Source organism: Ahaetulla prasina, chromosome 1 (assembly GCF_028640845.1).
Source record: "Ahaetulla prasina isolate Xishuangbanna chromosome 1, ASM2864084v1, whole genome shotgun sequence".
Classification (NCBI taxonomy): domain Eukaryota; kingdom Metazoa; phylum Chordata; class Lepidosauria; order Squamata; family Colubridae; genus Ahaetulla; species Ahaetulla prasina.
The window spans coordinates 66566287-66587986 of NC_080539.1; the positions used below are offsets into that span (position 1 = coordinate 66566287).

General features: G+C 39.3%; 1 protein-coding gene across 1 annotated transcript in view; it reads right to left on the bottom strand.

The window, feature by feature from the left end:
* Window positions 1–1682: 1682 nt before the first annotated feature.
* PLB1 (phospholipase B1) overlaps window positions 1683–21700 on the bottom strand; it is a 118943-nt gene continuing 98925 nt past the window's right edge. The window contains exons 51-56 of the mRNA XM_058162534.1: window positions 21453–21547; window positions 20444–20525; window positions 18382–18486; window positions 15728–15823; window positions 10362–10433; window positions 1683–5401 (exon numbers count right to left, since the gene is read on the bottom strand). Coding sequence (XP_058018517.1) covers window positions 5183–5401; window positions 10362–10433; window positions 15728–15823; window positions 18382–18486; window positions 20444–20525; window positions 21453–21547 — 669 coding nt within the window. The 3' untranslated portion in view covers window positions 1683–5182. The remainder of the gene's footprint in view (window positions 5402–10361; window positions 10434–15727; window positions 15824–18381; window positions 18487–20443; window positions 20526–21452; window positions 21548–21700) is intronic.

Here is a 21700-nt window from a genome sequence, read left to right on the forward strand (position 1 = left end):
ATTTAAGGTTGACATTCTTTCTTACTTTGTATGCTAGAAAGAAGGCAAAATAGTGAGAAGCCCCAACAGAAAGGTCAACAACATTTGCAAAAGTGTTTTGGAAACCAACTGACAAAGACTGGATAGAAAAGCCAAAAGCAATTATATTGTTAATTGTTGACTGTAAACAAAGACAGCCCGTGAAATGCAGCTCAGCTACACAGTTTAATTGGCAGTCTCACTCATGACATTATTTTTCCTTAATGATGACTGCAGAGGGAAGGCATCAGACTCAAGGACCTCTGGCCATCCACCAGCCAGGGCTGCCTGGTGGAAAAGCTGAATCTATTTTGGGGTAAATTGTCACCTTTCCATCAACCGAATGCTGCATTCTATTTATTGCCTCATATTTTAACATGCCATTTGGGGTGAGATATAAGTATTTATTAAATAACCAGGCTTCTGTGCTTTTTGTAAAATTTTATGGGCCAGATGGAAAGAGACTTGATCACCTGCCAGAATAAAGATGATGATGATGATAATAATGGAGATAATGCAAACTCTCATTGGGATTGTGCTTAGCTCCTATTGACTGCAAGGGCACATCCATCTCCTTTTCCTGGCTGTAGTACAGAAGTCGACTGTTCCTGCCTACTTTCTGGAGGCTTTTTAATGTCCCAGTCTCGGCTATAGCTCTAGAATTTCCTGATGATCTCCTATCCAGATAATACCCAAGTTTAACCCTGTTTATTTTTTTGAGATCAATAGAAGTCCACTTAATATTGCCTCCTAGCAGTATTGCCAGAATGAGAGACTGCAAGCCAAGGCACAGTGTGTGTGTGTGTGTGTGTCTGTGTATGTATGCTAGGACAAGAGAAAAATGCATTCAAGATTGGCAGGATTTTTTGTTTAGTACTCACATATGAGCTGATTTTATATCTGCTCATAGACAACCTTAGTATGCCTCTTGCAGTACATTTGGTATGTACTGCAGGAGGCATATCTGTGTGCTATACGGAGCTAGGCTATTTTGGAGGAAAAGATTCTCTAGCCCAGTAATTGGAACAGATTAAAACCAGTGGTGGGATTCAAATAATTTAACAACCGGTTCTCTGCCCTAATGATTTCTTCTGACAAGCAGTTCACCAAACTGCTCAGAAAGTTAACAACTGGTCCTCCCGAAGTGGTGCGAACTGGCTGAATCCCACCACTGATTAAAACCTCTTCCCAAATTCATGATGCTGTCTAGATGTTTGTTGCTCTATAATTGATGCATAAAAGATGGTCGGTGTGTTGGATTGTGAATCTAAGCACTCCTGCATTGAAATCTCTCTTTCATGATAAGAGAAAAGACAAGTGCAAATTTGTCTATGGTCTTAGAATATACAACTTAATCCTGTGTTTTGCCTCCTGCATTCTAAAATTAGAATCTAAAGTTATTCAGCAGTGAATAATCAGAGTTGCAGGATGGTTAAAAGAAAGTGCTTTACCTAGTACATAGTAAAGATAGAAGCTAAGTTTCAAAATAGTTTTTCCAAATATTTTTTACAAAATTTTTGTTCCCCCATCCCCTAATTATTTTAGCATGTGTAACTTATTTTTTATCCTGAAAATGTTCTTTTTTTTGTAAAAAGTTTTTTTATTTTTTTTAACACACACACAAACATACAATGCATTTTTTCTGTACAGAATATTGGCCAGGTTTCAGATTTATACAACTTTTAGTTCTCTTCCAACACATTTTGTCTGTTTATATTAATATATTTTTTCCTTTTCTCTCTCATTTTTGTTTTCTTTCCTTTATTTATATTGTATATCTAATCTTACCCTTCACCCTGAATTCTAATAATTTATCAACTTCCCTCTTTTTGTCCCCCCTTTTTCATTACTCCCTCTAAATTAAACCTTTTATTTCCAAATCAATTGTTATCAAATTTGATATTTGTAAAATTTTATATATACTACTTATCAAGCATTAAAATCATTCATATATTTGCAATTCAAAACAATTCATATAATATTCAACTGTTAGTTAATCTTCATAACATAATATCATTTCTAATGCTTTGTGAATTCCATAATTACAATTAAAGACCTTTTATATTTTCAAATTCCATTATTATTTAAACCATTCAACATATTGTCAGCTATTTTTTTAAATTTTCTTCTTTTCTCTCTTTCTCATATTTTTCTTCTTTCTCTTAAAGTCCTTTACTCTCTTTATTTGCCTGTATTTCTATCCACTCTCCTCTTTCCCCTTTCCCTTGTTCCTATATTCTCACTGTTATTCCCAAAGTGGTCCTTTAACTTTGCATTTATTTCCTCCCCCCCTTTTTTCCTCCTTGTCTCTTTCTGCCCTCTATTTTTGTCTGTTCTCCTAGTTTGCAATATGTTTCCAACTGCTCTCCTTATTCCCCTTTTAATTATTCTTCTTTTACCACTGTTAATCCCAGTGTAATCATTTAAGTTTTTTTGTGTTTTTTCTCTTCCCCCCTTCTTTCTCCCTTTGTCTCTTTCCAATCTTTCTGTTTTTATCATCATTAATATTTTCATCATTACTCCCCACACAATCATTTAATTTTTCACAATTAGTATTTTTTGCTTTATCTTCAATAACACTCTCTTGCTTCTTCGTAGTTTCCATGTCTTCTTGGGTATATTCCAACACAGTTCCTAGTTCATCCAATTTCAATTTTCCTCTTGGTCTTCCGAGATGCCTCTCTTTCTTCCCCGTCCCTACAGGTCAGATCTGGTCCGAAGACCCCTCGGCATCAGTTCATCAGCCCAGGATTTCACGAAGCTCATCAGAGTTCACTATTCACCGACTTTCTTGCCGCAACACTTCCAGTCAAATCCATCTTTCCATCCTGAAAATGTTCATTCTATCTTCTAAACATTCCAAGTTAAGTTAAATGTCCGAAGACTCATTTTCTCGGCAAAAAAGTGTGGAAGAGATTTGTCATGGTCTTTTTTCAATTTCCCAGTCCAACCTACAATTTGGGATTTCAGGTAACTCCCCATCCTAGGTGCACTGTGCATAACTTTTCTAGATCAGTCAAAATTGAATAGTTGCTGTCTCCTGGCTAGCTATAACCTGTAATTGAATGTTAACCTCCAATCAGCACAGTGCATCTCTATGCTGAATTTCTATAAATCCAAGTTTACAGAATACATTTATATTTTTACACTGTTTTTCCTCCTTTAATCTAAGAGTAGCACATGCTTTTGCAAGGCAAATTAAGCTGGGAATGAGTTGCTAAAAACAGCTGTATTTATAGCCCAGTTGTGAAATCGAATAGTACATACACAAATAGAGCACTCAAGCAGTTATTTTTTAGTCTATGCCAGATTAAAAACATCAGCAACTCTTTGTGATCTTACCATATTAATGGTGTTAAGATTTATTGGCATCAACTGCAATATATTCCAAATTGCAATAAAACTATTTTATTTGCAGAATTGCAGTTAAGTGAAGTTTGTGGGCAACTCATGTCTCTATTTGCAAGAACAACTTGTCACAGCCAACTCACTGTGACCAACTTGCCACAGGACAACTCAACCCTGTGTTAATCATTTCATGATTACTTTTATTATTGGTGACCTAATTTTCATTGAAATTATAGTTAGTCTTGTATTTTTGGATTTATTTTATTTTATTATTATTGGCCACAGTTCCTTCAAAATTGTATTTGTTGTCCTACACGAGTTGTCCCATTGTGACTGGCCATGACAAATTGTCCCATGACAAGTTGACCACAGTGAGTTGGCCACAGCAAGTTAGCCCATTCCAGCTCAGCTTACTATGTCTTCTCTAGGTACCCTAGTATTACATTTCAAAGAAAAAGAAAGCCTGTTTTGCAACATGTTCGTTTTTCCAGCAAGAAATCCTGTGCCAGTCTAAGAAAGTTGGCTACTAATATATATTTAGCCCTTTCCTTATCTCTAACATAGGATGTAAATGGGAGCTGAGATGGCACAGTGGTTAGAGTGCAGCACTGCAGGCTACTTTAGCTGACTGCTAGCTGCAGTTCGGCAGTTCAGATCTTATCGGCTCAAGGTTGACTCAGCCTTCCATCCTTCCAAGGTGGGTATAATGAGGACCCAGATTGTTGGGGGCAATATGCTGACTCTGTTAACTGCTTAGAGAGGGCTGTAAAAGCATTATCAAGCGGTATATAAATCTAAGTGCCATTGCTAAATACAGAATAAAGCTATTAGAAATAGCTATGTCAGTGAACATGTTACAGCAAAACTGTAGCTTTCAAACACATAAGCAGATCATGAAACCTTAGACCGGGGTGTCAAACTCACATTGTCATGTTGTGTATCACAATTTCCCCCCACCCCCTTCACAAAACCGGGAATGGGCATGGCCAGTGCATGACGCATCTGCTGCAAGTTTGACACCCTTGCCTTAGATATGATATTCAAGAGAAGAAGGAAAAATGTTTTCTCTTGAAGGCAGTTTAGAAAGGCAAGCAGCAGCATTATCAACAGGTGAAGAAATGAAAGCGAGCACTGGAGTGCCATTATCCAATTGGGAATTTTGCTAATAGAGCTAGGCTGGGGAAAACAAAATGAAATGATGCTTCTACCTATATCTGTAATAAATGACCGGGGGGCGGGGTGGAGAATACAGAAGGGTTGCATGATAGCATTTATTGAATCTTATGAATCCAGTGGAAGACCCTGTCACACTGGAGAAATTATTAACATTGGAAACTTGGCATCTCCATTACACCAACAAAATATATAGATGCTTCCATGTTGAGAGCACCTGTGAACTACCATTCCAAATCCATTGTGCAGTTATTTCAGGTTTACCTTCCGAACAAAGAGAAAAGACAGAAGATTACAACTAGAGAGATGGCAAGAGGATCACAAAGGGGAGCCAATGTGATCTAGACACATGATAAATGGCACAGAACTGGATAATTACAATGTTATGGAAAGGTGTTAATGAGAAAAAGAGATTGCTGGTACATATAATTATTTCTATTTGCCAGGAAAGATCTCTTTATATTTCCGTTTAATAACTGCTAAAGCTTTCACTAGGTCTGGCTATTCAAGATGGGATGAGGTCATTTCTTCCATTTTTAGATGGAAAACTTTAGTTAAAAATAGCATGTGCAAAGCTTCCATGTTGCTTTTTTCATGTCACTAGAGGTAGCATATGTTAAACCTCTTTGGCTCAGATGCACATTTAAAATGTTGTCTTCTCTTCAGCTGCTGCATCTCTTGCCCTTGAGTGTTTGTTGATTTTATGAGTCATCAGACCCCAAACAATCAGGGATCCTACCAAAATTCCAGTTGTGGTCGCTATAATCACAATCCAGTAAGGCACGCTGTCTCCATTGGACTTTGTTGCAAGTCCTGAATTGTACATTTGGCTGTTTCTCGATGTGAAAAGATATGGGTATTCCTGCAGCAGAAAGAAAACATTTACGGAACCTTTAGAGAACGATCTGTTACCACAGGTTGCTCTATTCTGAGGGTATGAGAGAATAAACATTTCTTCTCAAGAGAGAAGCAATAAAATGGGGATGGATCTTCTCCTGTCCAGGTGAGACTTATGCAAATTTAAGTAAACACTATTGTGAATTTAAGTAAACATCAGTGCAAATTTAAGTGAACATCATTAAATCTATTAAGAAAAAGATTTTAGAGCAAAAAAGTTTATTATCCTCAATCCCTGTACTTATGTCAGCGTAACGGTATACAGAATTCCTTAAATCCTTTCGGTTCCAAGAGATCTATTCTTCACTTGCCCTTCAGCTGTCATCCTTCATCCTTCATTCGTTACTGTAGCAGATTTCTCTATCTCTACCAGGCCTTACTGGTATCCTGCTTACAAGTAAATCGCAGGCCTTTTTTCATTAATCCTTCCCAGCTCTTCCTTTCCTGATGTTTTATTTCTGAAAAGACCACCTATCTGTGGCTCCACTAGAAGTATTCAAGTATGGCTTGAAGAGGTTATACTAGTCTTGATACTGTCTAATTTTTTTAGGCAATCAGGTGGTTTATATACTGCATAAATCTCATGTTGGTTTGGCACTTTTTAATAAACTTACAATTTACTTTAGCCCAAATGAAATACAGGTAAGGAGAGTTTTTATTACTGATGCCTGGAGATGGTCCATTCTTTTCACTACTGTCTTAACTCTGCTTACTGCCATTATTCTCTCCTTGATGCTCTACTCATGCTTCTGCCCAGACTTCTTTTCCCATTTTGTTATACATTGTTATAACCAGTTCCTTGAAATATATTTCTGACATCTGTTTTTAGACTATTTGCTGTAATCTGTGAACTCAGACGGTCTCTTCCTCTCTCATTCAGACAGATTTACAACTTTGGGGAAATTTTATAGTATGTAATACTTCTATATGGGATAGAAACATTCATATCGTTCTGGGGGGGCGCGCGCCCGATGTGTGCAAGCGGTCGCGCGCCCCGATCCCCCGTCCTTTTCCCGTTCCCCGGATGGTCAAGACCCCCAGAGCCTGGGCCTTCGGCTGATGTTATGCAACGCACGGTCCGTAGTTAATAAGGCCCCCCTAATATACGACCTTATCCAGGGGGGCGCTGCGGACCTTATAGGCGTTACGGAAACCTGGCTGGGCACGGAAGGGGGTGTGCCCCTTGTTGAGATGTGCCCACCGGGTTCCCGTGCATTCCATCAGCCGAGGGCCCAGGGTAGGGGTGGGGGGGTGGCGGTTGTGATTAGAGAGAGCCTAGAGCCGAGGGAGACCACTGTACCTCAGATTGCCGGGTGCGAATCCTCTTGTGAGATGGGGTCATAGGTGCCAGATGGGTCTGCTGATCACGTACCTGGCTCCTTGCTGCGTGACAGCTGCCCTGCCCGAGCTCCTGGAGGTGCTGGCCAGGGTGGCAGTTGAGACCCCCAGACTTTTAGTCATGGGGGACTTTAACTTGCCATCGTCCGGCTCGTCATCGACAGCAGCTCGGGAGTTCATGGCTTCCATGACGGCCTTGGACCTGACCCAAGTAGTTGATGGCCCTACTCACATTGGGGGTGGCACTCTGGACCTGATTTTTGTCTCTGGTCAGTGGTTGAGAGATCTGGACTTAAAGGAAATAGTCACTGAACCTTTGTCATGGTGAGATCACTCTTCTTCGCCTGGACTTTCTGACCGCCATTCACCACCGCAGGGAGACGGAGCCGACACGCTGGTTCCGCCCCAGGCGCCTGATGGACCCGGAGGGGTTCCGGACGGAGCTTGGGCCATTTCCTGAGGGTCTGGCTCACGGCTCGGTTGAGGAACTTGTTGCGGCCTGGGAACGGGCCGCGCGGGGCCTTAGACCGTGTCGTGCCTTTGCGGCCTCTGACCCGCGCAGGTCCCAACCGCCCTTGGTTCTCCGAGGAGCTGAGAGGATGAAGCGCCGGAGAAGACGCCTAGAGAGTTCCTGGAGGTTCAGCCGCTCAGAAGCTGATCGACACTAGTGAAGTCCTATACTAGGACTTACCTAGTGGCATTGAGGGAAGCGAGGCGTAGCTACGCCTCCCTCATTGCATCGGCAGATAACCGCCCAGCCGCCCTGTTTGGGTGACCCGCCTCCTCCTACACCAGGGGAGCGGATGACCCGTTGCAGGGACGTGCTGAGGAGTTTAACGGTTATCTATACGATAAAATCGCTCAGCTTCGGGATGGTTTGGACCAAGATTGCGTGATACGGGTGAGACGGCTGAGGGTGGTCTTGGTGACATTTTATGGGATGAGTTTGACCCTGTTGCTCCGAGGACATGGACAGGTTGTTGGGGAGGCTGAATGCCACCACATGTTTACTGGACCCGTGCCCTCCTGGTTGGTGCTGGCCACGCAGGAGGTGACACGAGGCTGGCTCCAGGCGATTACGAGCGCTTCTTTGGTGGAGGGTGTCTTCCGCCGCCTTGAAAGAGGCGGTGGTGAGGCCCTCCTCAAGAAGCCTTCCTGACCCGCTGTTTTAGGTAATTATCGTCGTCTCCAACCCGCCGCGAAGGTTGTTGAGAGTATGGTGGCATATCAGTTTCCTTACACCTGGATGAAACTGTCTATCTAGACCTGCTCCAGTCCGGTTTCCGCCCGGTTACAGCACGGAGACGGCTTTGGTCGCGTTGGTGGATGATCTCTGAGGCCAGGATAGGGGTTGTTCCTCTGCCCTGGTCCTATTAGACCTCTCAGCGGCTTTCGATACCATCGACCATGGTATCCTGCTGCGCCGTTGGAGGGATTGGGAGTGGGAGGCACCGTTTATCGGTGGTTCTCCTCCTATCTCTCCGACCGGTCGCAGTCGGTGTTGACAGGGGGCAGAGGTCGGCCCCGAGGCGCCTCACTTGTGGGTGCCGCAGGGATCGATCCTCTCGCCTTCTGTTCAACATCTACATGAAGCCGCTGGGTGAGATCATCAGTGGGTTCGTGTGAGGTACCAGCTGTACGCGGATGACACCCAGCTGTACTTTTCCACACCGGACCACCCCAACGGTTATCAAGTGCTGTCCCGGTGCCTGGAGGCCGACGGGTCTGGATGGGGAGAAACAGGCTCAAGCTCAATCCTCCAAGACAGAGTGGCTGTGGATGCCGGCATCCCGGTACAGTCAGCTAAATCAGCGGCTGACCATCGGTGGCGAGTCATTGGCCCCGGCGGAGAGGGTGCGCAACTTAGGCGCCTCCTGGATGAACGGCTGTCTCTAGAAGATCATTTGACGGCCGCTCCAGGAGAGCGTTCTACCAGGTTCGCCTGGTGCGCCAGTTGCGCCTTTCTGGACCGGGAGGCCCTATGCACGGTCACTCACGCCTTGTGACGCCTCGCCTGGATTACTGCAACGCCTCTACATGGGGCTTCCTTGAAGGGCATCCGGAGGCTGCAGTTAGTTCAGAATGCGGCTGCGCTGGTGATAGAGGAGCCCTCGTGGCTCCCGTGATAACACCCATCCTGCGCAGGCTGCACTGGCTACCTGTGGCCTTCCGGTGCGCTTCAAGGTTTTGGTGACCACCTTTAAAGCGCCCATGGCATAGGGCCGGGTTATCTACGGGACCGCCTACTGCGACCAGATACCTCTCACCGACCCGTGCGCTCTCACAGAGAGGGACCTCAGGGTGCCGCCAGCTAGGCAGTGTCGCTTGGCGACGCCCAGGAAGGGCCTTCTGTGGGGCTCCCACCTCTGGAACGAACTCCCCAGGACTCCGCCAACTTCCTGACCTTCAACCTTCCGTCATGAGCTCAAGACACATTTATTCATCTGTGCAGGACTGGCTTAGATTTTAAATTTAGAGGGTTTTAAATTGATTTTAATATTTATATTTTATATTTATATTTCTATTTTTAATAATTCGGGCGCTAGAATAAGTTTTTTAAGGATTATTTTAATTTGTATATTGATATTGATGTTTTATATGCCTGTGAACCGCCCTGAGTCCTTTGGGAGATAGGGCGGTATATAAATTCGAATAATAAAATAAAAAATAAAAAAATAAAGACAGGCATGATAATATTAAGTGGGAAAATATGACTGGAAAGTGTTAATAATTTGTCCCAATTTAATAATTGCTGGAGGCTGTTAAAAATGAAAAAAAAATGAATGGATTAAGACAATTGGCTTTGCCACTTATGAATGGATTGCCTATGAACGGATGGAAATTTTATATGGACAAGTATTAGGAAATCTGGGAGTCATTTATACAGTGTACAATAGGTCAAAAAAGAAGTTACATAAATTAAAATATATACATATTGTACTTGAATATTTGCATTAGATAAGTATATATAGAATTGCAGCTGTTTGTTATAATGACATATATTGTTTTTGCCTGACATATTTCTTTTACTTTTTTGTTAAAAGCACTTTTTATATGAGCTTTTGTTCTTTTCTTTGACAGTGTGTGTATTTCTATCATCATTTTTTTGTGTGTTTTGCTCTTTTTTTCTTTCTTGTTTATTAAAAACAATAAAAATGGAACTTTTTTTAAAAAAAATGGGAGATTTGGTCTGGATCTTCAGCAAATATCCTTGGCATTTTAAGGAGGAGAAAAAAGAAGAAAATAGCCTGATTCGACTGTTTAAAATCCTGCACAAGAAACATCAGATCTGGTTTATCATTTAGAAAGTTTTCAACGGGATTGTTGGGCAGATTCAAATTGTGAGGTGAAAACATAGTTACTGAGTCTAATAGTTGCCAGGATATGGTAAATATGTACTACCTTTGGTATTAATGGCTCCATGTGGGAAAAAGGCTTAAGTCCTGCTTATCAGCTTCCAAGAAGCATCTGCTTTGTCTGGATATTGGACCAGATGGTTTTTAGTTTTTCACCCAGAAGGATTTTTCTTGTGCTTCTATGTTCGTGTTACAGAGTTAGAGCTTTGTAGGAGCTAACTTGCTACTTACTGAGGTTGGACACTTGAGCTTCAGCCTTTTCGTGAAATGTTTATATGACTGCTTATAACCAACTGGCTCCAGCTGAAAGAGAGACAAAGAGTTTCCAACTGAAACTGAACCCTATAATCTTTATATGGGCACATACTAACACTGTAAAGTCACATTTAAAAAATAATATATTGCTCCTTTATATTGCAGCACTCAGTAATTCTTGCTTTGGCCTTTCCTGAATTCTTAATATATGACCGTACTTACATAATTATGAGATTAAAATGTTAGCAAGGCTCCCTGTTATGGATAAAGGCAAAACTTTTTATACTTGAGTAATCGTACAAACCCCCTGAAAGCAGGACACTAAAAGCCTACAGAAGAGAAATCTACATCAAAGGAATAAAAATAGCTTGTTACAAGCAACTGTGAAGCTCATGTTAAATAGCAAATTAACAAGGCGAAATAATAAATGAATGTGGGAGGGCTAGAATATATGTCCCCTATAACACTGTCAGCTTCTCTGTGACAAGAAGTATCTATAGTTGAGCCTCTTTGGCTAGAGATGAATGGAAAGAAGTCAAACCTGTGAAACCTGACCCTTATTTTACTGGATTCACTTGAGGATAAGTGAGCATAAGTTGCCAGCGTAGTATCCTAGCTTCCCAAAGATAGCCAGAAATACAGGAATTAGCTGGCTGCTAGCCAAAAAGTGATTCAGCACCCGTCTTCAAAAGAAGTGCAACGTAAAGGAGGAATGAAATTGGCAATGCCAACAGGCAATAAATATGGCTTTATTGTTGTTGTTTCAGTTTTATTTATATGGAATCCCAACTACCTGATTAGAATCCCTGACAGGGATGAGAGCAAGAAAAATGATAAGGCCTTCAGGTAGTCTGCAACCCACTCTCATTTCCATCTCCCTACTGATCTGGAGAGAGTTTAATTGCTTCCTCTTCTTAAAGAGAGAACAATTTTAGCACACATTTATCAACAGCCCTACAGGCTAGACTTTCGCTTGGATGGGCTGCAGCATCAAAAGAAGCTATGAAATCATGGAAATTTTGCTCTGCCTCTATTTCCTGAACTGCTTGTGTGATGCAATCAATCCATTTCTTGGTTCTCATTGTCACAATGAACTTAAAATCAGGGAACTCCACTGTGACCAGGTATATATCCTCACTTCTTTTCGGCAAAATAGTTTCTTAATATAGTCATATTGCTATGATGTCTATGGAGATTCTCAGCCATCCAGATCATGGTTATCTCAAAAGTGCTTTTTCAAAAGGCAACTGGACTTTATTTTTCCTTGAAGACATTTTGCTTCTCATCCAAGAAGCACTTTTGAGATATTGCTATGAAGTTTTACTCTAATTTTCATAATCCTCATTTGTCATTGGTTGGCTAAGACTAAAGAACAGGTTATTAATAACTTTTTTCCCCTTAACTTTGTTTTCCTCCCATTCAGCTTGGGTTATGATTCATATTGTATAGGAGACAGACAGAAGTATAGCCCCTAGACCCAAACTACTGATTCCTTAGGGTGTTATCCTAAACTCCATAACTCTGTAACAGAATGCATCCTTTTCATTAAAAAAAAAACCACCACTCCCTAATTCCATTCTTGGCAAAAGTCTTACAAAATATTGGAAGTGAAAGTAGGCAGTATCTAATTAGATGCAACAACATAATACTAATCTACGTTATATCATCTCTTTATTGGGTCATGCTGATTCTCATCATTATTGTGGAAGTTAACAAACAAAAGAATTGTGCAATGCTTTGGATTGCATGGGAAACAGTAGTGAATGCAAAACCTCATTAAAGGCTGCTTCTTTAATGACTCATAGATAGATGATGCATTTGTGCTCCCAAACACTACGAAAGACTTTTCCATAATGAAATTCAAAGTATTTCCCAGCCCTACTAATCAACATAAACTGAAGGAATATAAACTTGGTTTATCTGATCTAGGTTAAAATAGATGTATTGTCTATGTAATTCTTAATTCATTTTTGCTGATCAGAATTGAGCGAGGAGGCTGTTTGAAGGATTGTTTATAGATAATTATTATTATTATTTATTATTATTTATTATTATTTATAGATTTATTTATAGATATTTATTATTATTTATTAGATAAGAGATGAAATATGGGAAAAAGAGATTATTTGCTGTATTGTAAAAGAAAGTGTTAAGTTACCACAATTGTGATGAAATGGGAAATCATTTATATATTTCTTATCTTTGTCTTCTCATTTTTTTCCCTTTTAGTTTATATTATTTGCATTTTGTATTTTTGTATTTTGTAAAAAAATCGTATTAGTTTTTATCTTTTATTGTAATATTTAATACAATTACTATGTAATTATTATCCCTGTGTTTGCTTCAGGGAACCTGTGCTTTCCTGGGAAAACAATACCATTCATTGACACAGACCAGAGCAACCTTTTTAAAAAATCATGGGAAGCTTACAAAACTGGCTGGCAAAAGCAGCTGAGAATGTGCTGATTTGGCATACTCACTCTGCAGTCTTTACTGGAAGGACTTCAGAGAGAATTCCACCAGATATTCTAACATTGCCTGACCCAGAAAAACCTTGAGAGGGAATAATTATTTTAAAAAGAACTTCTGTTCTTTCTTCTTGCACAAAGTTAGAAAAGTCATTCTAGTCACTCTATAACACTCTAGTAATTCAAGAATATGTAGCAACCATTCTGGGTCACTCCTCATTAATGATTTGAGTTGGTAGAAAACTATACTGACATTTCTTATTTACATTTGCTGTCTTCGTCACTGATTCATATGCTCCATCTCTTTCCAGTTACTGGCGATGGCTTACTTCTCTCCAGAGTAATGAATGTCAAATAGGGGTGATATTGACTTCCCTTCACTATCAGTTTGCAAATGTGAGCATGCGCTCAACACCTCTGCACATGGGCAGGACCTTCTGCGCATGCACAGAGCATCAAAAATGGGACGTGATAATATCTGGGTGGGTGGGCAGAGCTTCCCACAGCCACCGCTACCGGTTCGCTTGAACCGGATAGAACGGGCTGAATACCACCACTGGTGTCAAAGTCTAACAGATATTACATACTTTGAAGTTGTCATTGGATGGTATCAGAATAAGAGGGAAATTTTGCTTCTAAGGATGATTGTCTCATTCATATGAGTGGAACAACTTGCCTCCAGAAGTTGGAGATGCTCCAACACAGGAGGTTTTTAAGAAGAGATTGGACAAGTATTTGAAATGGTATAGGGTTTCCTATTTGAGCAGGGGTTGAACTAGAAGACCTCCAAGGACCCTTTCAACTTTATTCTGTTATTCGTTGGCTGAGGACAAAGCAGAAACAAGATCTCAGGGCATGTTGGTATTGTGGTTAGGTGGAAAAGAGAAATGTTTCTCTGCCTGAGTTGGCCTAGATTAGGTTGGAAAATAACAGTTTCTTGGATCATAACATCCTCAAAAAGCAAAAAAAAGCACCTTGGGCCATTTCTGTAATCTGGTCATGGCTTCTTATATTATAAACGTATTATAGAATATACAGTAATTATATAATACAGTATAATCATATTACTGGGACTTTTTTATTACACTTAAAGCCTTCTGAAATTATTGACATTCCTAATTATTCTCTAAACAACTAGACACAAGAACAGTTTTTTCCCCGAAGGCCATCACTCTGCTAAACAAATAATTCCTTCAACACTGTCAAACTATTTACTAAATCTGCACTACTATTAATCTTCTCATTGTTCCCATCACCAATCTCTTTCCACTTATGACTGTATGACTGTAACTTTTTGCTGGCAATCCTTATGATTTATATTGATATATTGACCATCAATTGTGTTGTAAATGTTGTACCTTGATGAACGTATCTTTTCTTTTATGTACACTGAGAGCATATGCACCAAGACAAATTTCTTGTGTGTCCAATCACACTTGGCCAATAAAAAAAATCTATTCTATTCTATTCTATTCTATTCTATTCTATTCTATTCTATTCTATTCTATTCTATTCTATTCTATTCTATTCTATTGGTATATTCTGACTTTTTTACAGCTGGAATAGGCAATCATTTGTACTGGCCAAGGGCTACATTTAACATACTTGTGAGGCTGAAGGCCAAAACAAATGAATGATGCCACATCAATGAGCAGGAGTATTTCTCATTCTTTCTCTCTTGGTTTTTTTTTTTTTTACAAAAATACTTCCATACATTTCCTGTCTCAGAATGGTGGGAAACTATGATGTCACAGTTTTCAGCAATTTCAGAAGAGGTTGCAAGGAAGATCATCTTTTCATACCGAAAAGGTCTTGCAAAGAAAAAAAAGTAATGGTCTACTTCCAGGTATGGTCATGAAAAGGATTATACTTGCATCTAAATGCTATATTGTCTAGAGATAATGGGAACTAAAGAGAAGCACATCCAAACAACACCATGTTGGTGAAGGCTGACACTAATTTATATTAAAGGATTGGTATTTGAGGATAGGGTGGGATGGGATGGGATGGGATGGGATGGGATGGGATGGGATGGGATGGGATGGGATGGGATGGGATGGGATGGGATAGGATAGGATAGGATAGCATTTCTTTATTGGCCAAGTGTTATTAGACACAAGGAATTTGCCTCTGTGCATAAATTCTCAGTATACATACAAGGAACAAGTGTTAAATCATGATCATAAAATACAATCATAAATTGTAAGATACAACAGTCAGTGATCATCATAGTCATATTGATATTCTTTCATATTATATTTCTTTCATAGTCATATTGATATTCTAACTTTACTTATCGCAATACTACCACTGAAATTTAAGAAAATTCCTCTGGAATATATTGTTTTCAAAAGTTCTATCCAGAAGTTCAATCAGACCAATATTCTATGACTTGAACTTTTAATCCATCATGATGTGTCCCCAAAAGAGTGGAAATAATTATTACATCAAACCCATCCCTTTTTGTGATTGGCCAGTGGGAATGGTGGGGAAACTCTCCAGATATGGAGCTGTTTTTTCCAGCCCAGACTTGGGAAAGGAGAAGACATGTGGAAAGGCAGGTCACCTGTTCCCCAGATGAAATGTGGGTCCTATCCATTCAGAATATTTTTTGGCAAAATTAAAGATCAGCCAGATGCTGGGTGGAAGGGAAAAAAATGAAAGGAATTCCATCAATCCCTGTTCCGAAACAACCCCCACTGAATTGTGTAAGAGCAGCAACACTGAGCAGGCTCACTGTTGAGGTGCAATAATATACAGGCTGTTAGGAAGCAATATAAACTGAGGAGGCAAACACATTAAGATGGCTGTGAGGCTAAGCCTTAGATGAGTTCTGAGGTCCTTTTGAATTCAGGGATTCTATGATTCACTTACCATATTATTCCAGAGTGCCACAGCCATCTCAGCATGAGCTCTCTCAGAGAAATGAAAGCAATCCACTGCAAAGAAACTCAGGTCTGGTTTCCCTTCCTACGGTTTAATACAAAACATTATTCCATTTCAGGTAATCATTTATTCCTTGTTAGTAAGTCTCTGGCATTTCTCATGTATGTTTTGGCTCCTTGTCTTCTGTTTCTGAGCCAAGATTTGCTAGTCAAATCTTACTTACCAAGAGAAGTTACAGAATTATAAATATAGCTGTTCTAGCAATCACCAATTATCAATTGGCTTTTTTCATTTATAATGGTGAGGGGTGTGTGTGTGTATGTGTGTGTGTGTTTAAACACCCACACACCCACACACACACCCCTCATCTGAAATTTGTAGGGCTATAATGCTTCAATTCCAGGGGACCATTTTTTCCAATTGGTAATTTTGATAAATATTTATTTTAATAGACAGGATGCAACTACTACAGTGTTTTTTCTTACTTTGAAAAAAAAGGGTGGGATGTCTATATTAAGATGGAGGGTATTTTCCCTCCAGCTCCTAACACAGGATTAAAATCCTTATCCAGTCCTCTGCATTTATCTTTCTTCTGACTGAAAATTTAGCACTGATATTTGATTGATTGTGTGTTGCAAGTCAGCATCAATTCTCACAAATTACATAGGTAGACCTTCACGATTAGGATAAAGCACTGGTATAGCTGTCTCTAAAACTGACTACAATTTAGTCGTAGGCTTTTGAAATATTGCCTCATATTGTATGATTCCCACTCCCAGCAGACGCAAACACGCACACAGTCATTAGAGGTGGGTTGAAGAATTGTCCTTCCTGTTACAGTAAGCTTTTCAGGTGAAGGGGGTCAAACTCTTCGGAATGCACTCCTTCCCGAATAAATAGGTCTAACTGCTTTGTTCACTTCTAAAAAGCTTTTAATATAAACTTTTAACTGTTGTTTTAAATATGTTTTCAATATTTTTGGTTTTAATTAAAATGTTTTGCCCTATTTTAATCCACTGGGACACTTTGGTAATCAGAGGCTCTCAGTGCCTAAGGATAGAAAGCAAATATGGTACCTGTTCAAAAATGAAAAGATGAGAGAAAATTTAAAATTGTGTGAAATAATATTTCTTGCTAATAAGTTCTTGCTTTAAATCTGGTGGACTTAGCAATAGCAATAGCACTTAGACTTATATATCGCTTCACAATGCTTTACAATAGATACAAACTCAAGGTAAATTAAACTAAACTCGATTGCAGAAAATATGACTTCAGCAACAGAGTGGTCAAAGCCTGGAATGCACTATCTGACTGTAGTTTCTTCCCTTAATCCCAAAAACTTTAACCTTAGACTGTCTACTGTTGACCTCACCCCATTCCTAACAGGTCTGTAAGGGGCGTGCATAAGTACACCAACATGCCTGCCATCCCTGTCCTAATATCCCTTTTTACTCATATCCTTTTCATGTATTCAAAATCATGTTCATATCTTATCTGTTATCTTATATATGCTTGACAAATAAATAAAAAAAATAAAAAATAAAAACAACCCTCTCTAAGCAGTTTACAGTCAGCATATTGCCCCCCAAAATCGGGGTCCTCATTTTACTGACCTCAGAAGGATGGAAAGCTGACTCAACCTTGAGCCAATGAGAATTGAACTGCCGAACTGCAGTCAGCAGAAGTAGCCTACAGCACTGCATTTTAACCACTGCACCACCACGGCTCTTAAATCCACAAAAAATTATATCATAATGAAGATGTTAAATATATATGATGACAAACCTCAATTATTTTAAAGGATAATTTCTGAAGCCTAAAAAATTGTTAATTTTGAGAATTCCTTCCAATTACTGCAACATGAAGTGAATACTAGATAGAAACTTGTTATCACAGGCTAATTACCAACACTAAGGTTTCCTGTCACCTGACATCTTCTTATAATCTATTTCAGCAATTCAACTTTCCAGTTCCAATTCATCAACTGAGAAATGATGGAATAATAGTGAAGAGATACAAAGCAGGGCTAAACTGATGTGATGCTAAAACTGGAAAGAGTTATTTTAGATAGTTAATTGTATGCACTTGGATAAAAAAATGTATGTCTTAAACCCAATTATCATTTTCATGGGTCTGTTAAAATATTTTAATATGCATTGCCCTAATTCTTCACACACAAGTCCTTGCATATTAGGTCAGTATTTTTTTTAATTTTTAAATATTCCTTTTAATTCAACTGCTTATATTTCAGGCTACCTAGTTAATTCTTATAATTAAACATGGTAGTTTCTGTGTGTGTGCGCGCGCTCCTGCAAAGTGTAACATTATCTTTAGACACTGTTCCTTGTGTCTGAAATCCAGAATCGGTTAATTCCTGCCTTATAGAATCTATAAACTTAATTGTTACAGATTCTCTGTGGCCTCAAACCTGATCAACAGAATTAAAGTGCCTTGTTTCTGGGACAATGGTGGGAAATGATGGTTTTGCTTACTTGCTCCTCTGTTTTGCAGTTTCCCTTGCAGACAAGGCAGATAATGTGGTTATAAAGAAGATGTAATCCTCACCCTTTGTATCTGTCTTGTACACAGTAAAACAAATTCAGATGTGATAATGAATGCTTCAGCAACACACGGCAACTTACACTGTCTAGTGGTAAGAAGGTGTTTCGGAAAAATGGTTGCACAACAATGGCGAAATCCTCCCGTTGATCGTAACGGCCACCGTTGAATAGCATTGCACTTCTAATCTGTTTGGAAATGAACAGTAGTAAATTTCAAGGTCATTTTTTTCCCCCTCCAGTTTACAAATGTTAACTCAAACAGGACTTGCCTTTTAGAAACTATACACTTAAACTCCGTTCATACAGATTCTCTGGGGTTTCAACTCTGATCAACAGAAATAAATTGTACTCTGAGACATTGGTTGGAAATGATGGTTCTACTTACTTGTTCCTCTGTTTTGCAGCTTCTCAGAAAAGAAAAAAAAACCCGGTGGTATAAACAGAGTAATATCATAGAAAACATGTTTTGCCTAATTACTGTATTTTCAGCTCTATTCAGCTGCTGTCTTTTCAGTTATAATCCTGAATGTCAAAGGTTATCTTTCCTTATAATTCTCTGACAAGTGGAAAGACACTGCTTTTGATATTCTCAAAGTAAGACTTTCCATAAGTGTGTTATCGGATGCCATGTCGCATTAACTTTCTGGCATAAATCATACTGCAAGTTGAGTGTTTAGAAAAATTAAAAACATAGAAATTAGTACACAAAATAAAGATAATGGGAAAGAGAGACTCTGGGGATTGATCTGAGTCACGAGCGAATGTATGTGGAAGAAGAATGCAACTGCTGAAACAAGAAACCTTGGCTGATCATCACTCTTGAGAATTTCCAACTTCAAGCTACAAACGTAACCTAAAACAATACATGCATTGCAGAGTGCTTCTATTGCAACCATACCTTGCCTTTTCCCAGGATTGTCTGTTTTGTCCTCCTGGTTAAATGTCTATGAAGATTCTCAGTCATCCAGGTTATGGTTTCAAAGAAAATGTCAAAGAAAAACCAGAAAATCCAGCTGCCTCTTGAAAAAGCACCTTTGGATCTTCCTGGTTAGTTTTCCCATCTCTTAAAGCAGTTGATCAGTATTCAGTGCATGTTCAGTGGTAATTAGATTATTTAGATTTCTTTCTAAAGTGTGTTTGTTTGTTTGTTTGTTTTGATGAACTCAAGGTTTTCCAGAGTCATTCATTTACAAATGGTGTCTTTTTGCTTTCTAGTATCCACACTCAATTGGAGCAACACAAAAATCATTGGCCATGCTACCACCCACCATACTCATAAATCCATTGAAGCCTGGCACTACACAAGCAATTCCATCAATTGACACGTTGACCTACAACCAGCCTATAAACCCCTCAGAATCCAAACCAACCACACAGCCAATTCTCAACCAACCCACGCAACCCCCCCAAGTTCACTTCTCAATGACCCTGACCTGATATAATCTCCTTATCACAAGACCAATCACAAGACTCATTGAAGACTCACAGCTGACCCATCACAAGACCCTCACTTGACACATCCACACCTCAAGCTCTTATAAACAAAAGTACATTGACACGGACATCCCCTAAACTCCATTGAAGATGTTACCTAGGCTGGTAATGAAACGTTCAGAAACCAATTGATCAGTTCGGAGAATGAACCTTCACCCTCAGTCTAAACCAAGGGTCTCCAACCTTGACAACTTTAAGACTTGTGGACTTCAACTCCCAGAATTCCTCAGCCAGATTTTCTAGCTGAGGTATTCTGGGCATTTTAGTCCAGACCCCTGATCTAAACCCATTCCATATGAGTACCATTTTCAAAGACTACTTTGTTCTATCAAATGTTCTACATTTTCTTAGATTGCAAATAAAGCCAACACACACACAATTGTCTTTAAAGTCAACATTCCCAAATTCACTCCTCCCCCATGTAATCTTTCCAGATACACCCTGTTTGCAGTGATATTGATCTGAGAAATGTTTTAATAATCTCATTCTCTGTGAATTTTATTTACATCTGGCTATGACAAGTTTTATTTTGGTAGATCACACTTATCACTTTTTAAAAAGTCCATAACAGATTTCGTTTCATCCTTATGATGTTTGCTTAAAAGAATGCATGGCTGAGGTCTTGGAATCAAGTAAATAACTTTTTTACCTGAAAATCTCTGTTAATTATCTCCATTTCTTGCACATCAGAAGAGTTATCCCAAGCATTTAGAAAACATGGACAAAGGCTCCTAAAAGTGAGCAACATTGAAAGTGAAGATGAGTATGAACCAATTTAATTTTAAAGAGTTTAGAAAAAAATACTAAGATTTGCTGATCTATGTCAGTTTCAATATCATTTTCTGTGTTTGGATGACAATGACCAGAATAATATGCTTCTATTCTAGGCTAAAGATAGCACATATAGTAACTAATTATAGTTACTATAATTTAAGGATGCCAGTTTACATGTAACAAATTTAGCACATAAATCTATTGTGGTCTTATATGAATTTTGTGTGACTTATTGAATTGGCATTTGAGGCTAACTAGCTTATGGCCCTTTAACAGTTGCTGAACTACAGTTTCCAGAATTCTTCATTACTTGATAGATTGGTTAATGCTACGTAGAGTTGGCCATCAATATATGGAAAACCATTGATCCCTCAATGGATTGGTTCCAGGCATGTCCAAATTCCAGGCATGTTTCCAAGAAAAATATTGAAACTCCACATTGTTCTTACCTTGAAGAATAAAACTAGCAATATAAACAAAACACTTCACTGCACCAAAGAAAAATGAGTTTGTTGTGACATGGTTATTGAGATAAGTGGAAAATATCTTAAGATAGTTTTAAAGTCTATGTTTTGGTGCTGTTCTGATTTTGTAGATTGTGTTCAGTTTTGTTATTATCTGAGCAAAAAACCCGGAACTCAAAGTTATCTCTCTGAAGTAGCTGCATCTCTAAAGGAAATCAATAGAAGCTGCTTCCCATGTGAGTTACAGAAAAACTGAACCCAGTGTTATATTTGGAGCATCTGCTGCTTCACAGCTCCCAAATCCAATAGTATCTGACAGATTTTAAAGTTCTTTGTGGCTGCTTTATGAATGAAGAAGATACAGATTAGCCCTAAAAATAGAATTCAGTACAGACTGCTATGCATGATCGGCTTACTTACACCCCTGGAAGGATGCATTTGGATTCTTCCCTTTCTATCTGGCGCAGTCCAGTGAGTTCTATTATTTCCACCATGTTGACAAAGGCCCGAGGGAGCTGCAGGAATTACAATAACTAGCATTATTGATTCCCCAAAGCACAAGCTAGTCAACAAACAACACAGAAAAGTTATACACAAATTAATTCTGAAAGTACCTGGCCTTTGTGTAACCCACAGACCAGGAAGTAGGAAAAGATGAACAGCAGTGA